We start from the raw sequence: 7,599 nt of genomic DNA, 5'->3' as shown, positions 1-7,599 counted from the left end.
ATGATCTTAAACATTTCCAAGTGTCACATGGACATATATTCTTTTCCTGTAAATTGCCAAACTGACATGAATGAGCTTAAAGAACATAATTGGAATTGGTGGCCTTGTGACATTTTTGATGCATTCAGCATCTCCCTAAAAAAGACCTTAACAACTCCAAATATATTAATTTGCAAAAAGAGTTTAACCACGTGATGCAGGGCAACTATTCGCATTAACTTGAAATAAAAAGTGGTGGCTTGACTTAAATATCAATCCTTACTTACTTAAGGCATCTTTTTGAGATCCAATTGACCCATAATTTATAATATAATGAAAACTCCATATACCATATGTTCCATATTTATGAATGAATCTGGAAAAGCTTTTTGAGTCAATCTCTAGACAAGAAAACTGCAAGAAAATATCCAAAGTTCTCGGAAATTGTCCAGCTTTCGATTTTTGAAAAAATTACGTTTACGCACCATGTTGCAGGATTTTGAATTTTACACTATTGGAAAGCTAAATATCAGGGCTTTCCGAGTCGAGGGTATGCGTGGTTTTTATGGCCATTTTTTCACACCCACAGTGGCCAGAAAATCCCCGTGATGCCTTGTACTCGACTGGCTGTACGGTACCCGACTGTTATTCTTGTTGGACATCCGAGTAAGCCGGGCATTCTCTGGATTTTTTGGTATTTTTAGAACGATCAAGAGGACGGCTGGGCGAGATCTCTGAGTCGGACACTTTTCCTGGGACAAAGCGGAGGATTGGGCAGTGGCATCAATCTAGTCAAGGTCCCTCCATACAAACAAACCATCCGGTTTATAGGGTGAACCTAGGGTTCTCAAATTTATTTATCCCTTAAAATTCCTATAAATCCAATGACTCGTCCTAGCAGCAAAAAGATACGGCAGTTTACTCAAGAAACAGCTCATGACATATCATGAACGCAAAAAATGATCCTGGTATTGTATTACCCGGGTCACTAATAATGGATAAAGTTTTACAAGAATAGGCTAAAACAATTTAAATGCATTATGATTCAGTAACCAACAAACAGCCCAGAACGTAAGTAATATTTTGGGTAGCTCAGGTATCCTATTGGCAATAAAGAAAGGATAAAAACGTAAAAAAAACGCTTTTCACCCTATTCTCGTTGAGAGAAAGAAATCACGAACCTCACTCTGTGGTTAATTGAATTTATGGGATACAAAACAGTACACAAAGCTACAAGAAATACTGAAGTGGTGGCTAGTACAAGGACATGTGAATGTCACTATTTTTGGTTCGAGACACGAAAATTGAACTTAAACGTAAATTCGACACAAGTACAAAATCATATTGTAGGTAGGGTGCATTATGCAATTGTAAACTTAAGAACAATTCCGAGTAAGATTCCAAAGGTGATAATCCCCAAAATAATCCATATCACCACAAAATGGCCAGAGCAACAATCCAGCCCCACCTCTTTCTCGCCCTTGGGGGGCAGCGGGGATCGATTCTTTGGGTCTCGCATAGGCAATGTACTAGGGTTCCCATTCTCGCCCACCACGACGCGTGAGGGTGGGCCACGAATCAAGGTGCCTCCCTGCCCATTGGGAATGGCCACCTGATGCATGGAGCCATGGAATGACTTCTTGTCGAAATGAGGTGTGCCCGGATTCATGGGGTAGCCACCGTTGGAAATCTCGGCTACTGAGCGCGCTCGTCGCACGGTCGTGGCTCCCGAAATGACCGAGGGAGGCACCGAAGGTGGTCCCATGGAAATGGCACCGGACTGACCCATACCGTACAGGGCGGCCAAGGGCATGGGGGCGTGATGGTGATGATGGTGGTGCACGGGGCAGGGCTCACCGTCCCAAGTAGGGGCTGTGGCTGCCAACATAGGAACAGACTGGACGGAGCGAATGGACCCGTTGGGCGCCATGATCAATTGAGGTTGCGCCATCGGGCCCATCATCGGCGGTTGAACTGCCGTGTAACTGAGAGGAGCCAGGGCGTACCCAGGAGGAGGGATGCCGTACCTGAAGGAAAAAGAGAAATCATGGGTGACCAACCGGGGATTGCGTGCAACTTCATTTTCCCAGCTTAATACACCTACATTTGACGATGGTAATCGTTCCTGGAACTCTCCGGAGCAGCTTGGGAATCAGTCTCCGTGGTCTCCTCGGTGGTCTCCTCGGTGGAGCTCGGAGAGTGCTGGGATCTCGAAGCATATCCTCCGCCTTTGTATGAATTAGTAGACCGTGCATGGCCTCGCGAACTCCGTCCACCCGCCGAATCTCGGGAGGAGGCCTTTCTTCCTCCACTATGTTGACTGAACCTGGAACCAAAGGTCGGTGTCCGTTGAACCTCAGGCACAAGGCCTTCATGATCACTGACATCGTGAACTCACCTTTCGGAGGAAGATCCTCGAACGGGTCGACGATGATCTGGAGTTCGTGTATTAGACCTGGAGTGTGCCGAGCTAGGGGTGGGTGGTCCTCCATACCTTGGATTAGAACCCGCTCTTTGCTGGCGCGAGGCTGGAGACCGACCTCGAGGATATTCCGTGTATCTGTGTTCTAATGCGTCGGAGCGGTAATTTGAGTCGCGGGTTTGCCATGATGAGGTGGAGTTATCCATTGTACGTCCATTGGCCAACATTCCGTTCACCTGTTGAACCATGGTTCAGTCTTGTGGGACAATTTAAAGCTTTGAATATTATCTGCAACAAATGAGAATGGGTACAGGCAAGTGAATAATGGTAATGACTCCTATCCTGCTTTGTTCTTAATCAGTGCCATTTCCAGCATGTGTTCGTTGGTTTTCTTTAAAACAAAGCGCTTACTTAGAACCGACCGTCATGGTGGATCAAGTCTTTTCTGCCATTTGTCACTCAAAGAACTCAAACAAGTGGAGATGGAGCCTGAAACGATCAACGTGCTACCGAGTATTTGCATTTTTCAAGCAACCTCACAAGTTGCAAGCCTTGATTCCATTTGTTGTGGACAAAATGCACCACCAAGATTATTTGACTCTTTTTACCCTGCATCATTTAGATATGGTTAAGCTGATGGACCCCGAGGAATGCAGGTCATTGACCCTTTCGAGTGAAATCACGAGAGGTCAGCCGGCCCGACCAAGGGAATACCGTAACTCATTTTTTGCTGGCCCCCGCCTGTGTCCGTAAAAAATGAGTTAATTCTGGGGATTAGGCCAGGTCGAATGATCCAGCAACCAGCCTTAATGCTAATAGACATGCCCTTTGTAGCGTTAAATTGATGGCTCCTGACTAATTGTGCTTGTAAGCCTCTCTTTCACTCTTTGGGGCACCCAAACCAAACCACCGTGAACAAAACTCTTTAAACATGACGAAATCGACACTTTGAGAAAACGTGCCATTGTACGATTGGTTTCATTTTGGACGAGCATCCAAATGTGCGGTTGTAATCCTCGCATTCATCTGTCTGTTCTTGGCTTCTTTTGTGACCAAATGATGCTTGGGAGAAATTTAATGAGCATACATGGATAGCTGTGCTTCTTCACCCTTCTCCTTTGTGAATAAATGTACGGCGGTTGGAACTCACACCATTCACAAACGAATAACAACTATCAAATGGACAAAAGCAATAGTCAGGGGTGTCATCCTGCGGCTAAAAGAGCAATATGTGAAAAGCCGTCCCTATACAATACCTACCCGTGTATGGCTTCGTCATCAAAGGGCCCTTACCTAGTACATTTCAAACGTGATCCACACTTGTTGAAGTGTAACGGTGCAGTGACTGTGGGAAGGGGGATCAAATATTCTTCACTCTGCTTTGATAGCTCATTCAAATATTCATTAGATTCCGGGCAAGATGGTGGTTGGTGGTGGGATTTGCAATTCAATTTCCACCGGCAATGGGAGCCAAACCATTGAGATCGCCTTCCCGTCTTTTGCCAAAAGTGCTGTCATCTCATTATAGATAGAAATTGATCAAGTTATCGATTATCATGCGAGAGTGCTCAAGCATACCAGAGGGTACGTAAGACGACTTTTTTTTCAGGGTTTCAACGAAACCAAGGATCACTGAATTCCCGTCCTCCTGACAAGAACTCCATACAGTACAGAACCTGGGAGATCAAAGAACGATCATGGAGCCAGAGGGAGTGAGAGAAAGTTTCCTTTTCATATTCATGATTCATGTTGCCACTCTCATTGAGGACCATAAAAACGAAAAAGAAGAATACCATTCACATTCGGCGTTCGCTTGCGATCTTGCCCCATCCATCATGCAATATTCGGACATGCACAACAATCGGTGGTGAAAACCCAACCAACCAACCAAGCAACAAACAAACCAGCCATGCAAGCAGGCAAGCATCTCAGCCAAGTTCCTTTTTTTCGAAAATGCTCTAGTAGAAGAAAAATGGTAATTCGAGGGATTAATGAAGGGAATCACCAATTATGTTTACTGTTTTGTATCTATGAGCTAGATCTGAGCTTCAATAATACATCTTAATAGTAGGATCACCGTTCACTATTCGACTCATAGACTTACGTAGAATGCAAATGTCATAGGGACAACTTGTTCGGGCTTCATGAGTTTGGGTTTTCGGATTATAGCTTTGGTGCTTTTTTTCCTTATTATAAAAATGTAATGTAAACCAAAATGTTCGTTTCCTAATCGAAACTGGTAGTAAACGACTTATTGTATGGATAGTTCTTGAAAACATGAACTCGAAATATGGTTTATCATCTCCTTCTGAAAGCTCTCAAGCTATCACTCTAAACAATGACAGATTTTGCTGGAAAAGACGAGTGGGAAGACTTAAGAGCGAGAAAAATGAAATATTTTCTCAAGCCTGTCTCTCTTTGCGTAGAATGAGAGTGCTCGATCATTTACTTACTGCTACAGCCACAACCATTGGCACCATCACTACTACCATCGCCAGCATCACCAAGTGGAATGCCCAAAGAAGAGATATTTCAACAACAGATCATGGATCTGCAACTAGTCAACTAACAGTAGTGAACGACCGGCTATGAATTTACGGTTACCCAATCCGTCTAACTAACTGAATGAAGTCTTTGTAAGAGCCCTTCAACACTTGGAAGGCTGAAAGATGAACTGTAAACGTGAAGCGAGTGTTTCAACTCCTCTCAAAAGCACCCTCTTTAATGGGACGTTTCCTGATTTTATCTCTGAAAAGGGAATTCATTTCTCGAATTCCCAGATCGGCCATGGATTTGCAATTGGTCGGCATACAATTGGTTGAGAGATGACTGCACTTTAGAAGCCACCAAAAGAAGATTTCTTGGTAAAGCTAGTGGAGATTTGAACGCCGATAGCGTCAGCCGTTTTTCCTCCTCTCTCAAAGTTAACTTCTTCCACTTTGTGCAATGTGCATGCATGTCATGTGGCTTGTGCCCGCAGCTCATATTGATTAACCGACTTGATAACGTTTTAAGCCTGACTTTTTTATTCGCCTTTCATGATCATCAGAGTGTATTCAAAGACGTCAGATCGTTCTTTTCTTCGTTTCCAACTTTCAACTTTCAAATGCCTGGTTTGGGCATGGAAATTTGGACTAAGGTTTTCTCGGCTCCTTGATACTTGTGGTAAACAAAACCATACGGGGGACCATTAACCACGCATTACGAACCTCAAAAGATCCATCAACCAAGGGCATCGTGGTAACAGCTTTTCACAAGCAAATTAACTCCGTCTATGGTGTAATGGTGTGTGAAATATTCAGATCGTTTCTGTCAAAAAAAATCTTGGATTATTGATACTCCATTAAGCATTGCGTTCCCTGATCCTTGAACTTCGGGTCCAATGGCTTCAGGCTTGCGGTCGTTTAAAGAGAGAGAATCGTCAGCTGAACTCAGTGTTGCCAAGTAAGTGCCATCAATCAAAACCATCGTGAGGAAAGTGCAAAATCATGTGGAAATCATCCGCCCCATTCAAAGACAGCGGTTGTCCCCTTGTTGTAGAGGTGATGGATGGGTCAATTTTGCTTGCCAAACAAGTATTCATTTCATACGTCAGGACGACATTCCAACATGTTTCGTTTTCAAATATTTCATTCATACATCTTACCTCCACCAAAAAGGCCCAATTTGATATCTTTGAGAGTGGCATTATTCAGCATGGGATTGCACGGTGTTTATATTTTTCTCAACAAGATAGGTGCTTATAATGTTTGAACCATTCACCCCGAATATGAACGGTGTCGAACAAAAGCAATCAAATCATTTTCCCGTGATAAAAACAAGGCGATATTTTGAGGCGAAGTATTCTTGGGGTAAGATGGTGTATTGCATTATTTAGGGGTTTCATTATCTTTTTGGATGGGCCTTTTCTTCTGTACGACAAAATTTAGACGTATGGGAATGATATGAGCCTCTTGGCTGGCTGGATTAACCAAACTTTCTCCATGATAAAACATACCATATACCAATATTCTTCCGGGACTCGACCTGAACTACATGCATTTACGAGTACAACCATCTTGTACGTAAGTAAATCACTCCACTGTGTAAAATTACCTTGAAATTTTGACTACAAAAAGGGTAGAAGACATTTCGCAACAACGATAAACTTAAACCCTACAATCGCAAGGTTTTTCTTTTAGTGCTTGACTTTTTTAAATGCACTCCACAAATTTCTAATCTCGAACGAAAGAACGAATAAGGGAATCCAAAGGTTTCTCTTCATTAACATCAAAAGGGAGCTGAACCATGCTCAATTACTCGAGGATGTTGAATGGGTTTTGAATTTTACAAAACATGGGTGACAACCATAAAATGTTCAAAAAGATTTATTTTAGGCCATCTTGACAAAGGAAATTGATGAGAATAAAAGTCCATTTTGAATCCCTCCTATAACGTGATTAGGAGCTCATATTTGTTCTCCTTTGCACCTCCCCAATCCCCTTTTAAAAGAGCCATTGTGCTCCCAAAGAATGAAAGTTACAGCGAAGGAGCCAATTGTGCGGATATTTTCTTTTCGAATGCCGAGCCAAAAAAACAAAAGCCGAATTGAATACATAGCCTTTTCTAGGTGCCTTTCTTCACTCGGTGCTGGCAAGCCAAGCGATCTGATTCAAAACGCACCGAAGCGGCCATATCTAGCTATGATCAAGTCCAAATGAGAGAAATCGTAGCGAAATGACATAAGGATCATTGCCAGACGAAAACATGTCCGAATGTGTGCCACATTTAAAACCTCACCAAGGTGACTTGCATTTCCGGTACGTGACACACGTGCAAACCTTTGAACAGGAAACCTCTTTACCACTCACGGAGAAACTTTGCCCCATTCTGCACCTCAAGATTAGCCGGGTATTTTGCTCTTATCCGAGAGGTGAAATTCCTGAACTTCATCGTGGGTGGAAAACGCATTGTCTCTTCGTTTGACAGGATGTGGCTAGAGTCAGGATCCAATTTGCAAAATTTCCTCCAGGAAGTATCAATTTCCCTTCAGGACTATTCATCTTCATCAACACGCTGACTCAGGGTGACCGACCGACTTTTTTTAAAGGTTGAGATAACAGACTTTCGTCATTCACCGTTCATCAAAAAGGGCAATGAATTTTCTAGCCCTGACTAAAAACCGATTTGCTAAATGTTAAGAGTTTGCGATACGTTCA

The 7,599-nt window shown here is 43.1% G+C and overlaps 1 protein-coding gene across 2 annotated transcripts in view; it reads right to left on the bottom strand.

The window, feature by feature from the left end:
• Positions 1 to 1,165: 1,165 nt before the first annotated feature.
• LOC131886175 (cyclin-T-like) overlaps positions 1,166 to 7,599 on the bottom strand; it is a 13,358-nt gene continuing 6,924 nt past the window's right edge. Inside the window, exons 1-4 of one of the 2 annotated variants that reach the window (XM_059234435.1) lie at positions 3,695 to 3,801; positions 2,378 to 2,689; positions 2,084 to 2,305; positions 1,166 to 2,006 (exon numbers count right to left, since the gene is read on the bottom strand). In XM_059234435.1, the coding sequence (XP_059090418.1) occupies positions 1,340 to 2,006; positions 2,084 to 2,305; positions 2,378 to 2,649 (1,161 nt within the window). In that variant the 5' untranslated portion in view covers positions 2,650 to 2,689; positions 3,695 to 3,801 and the 3' untranslated portion in view covers positions 1,166 to 1,339. Of the gene's footprint in view, positions 2,007 to 2,083; positions 2,306 to 2,377; positions 2,690 to 3,694; positions 3,802 to 7,599 lie in introns of those variants that run through there. The other variant, XM_059234434.1, reaches the window with a different exon arrangement.

Source organism: Tigriopus californicus, chromosome 9, assembly GCF_007210705.1.
Source record: "Tigriopus californicus strain San Diego chromosome 9, Tcal_SD_v2.1, whole genome shotgun sequence".
NCBI lineage: Eukaryota > Metazoa > Arthropoda > Copepoda > Harpacticoida > Harpacticidae > Tigriopus > Tigriopus californicus.
This window is presented reverse-complemented; position numbering and strand designations above follow the sequence as displayed.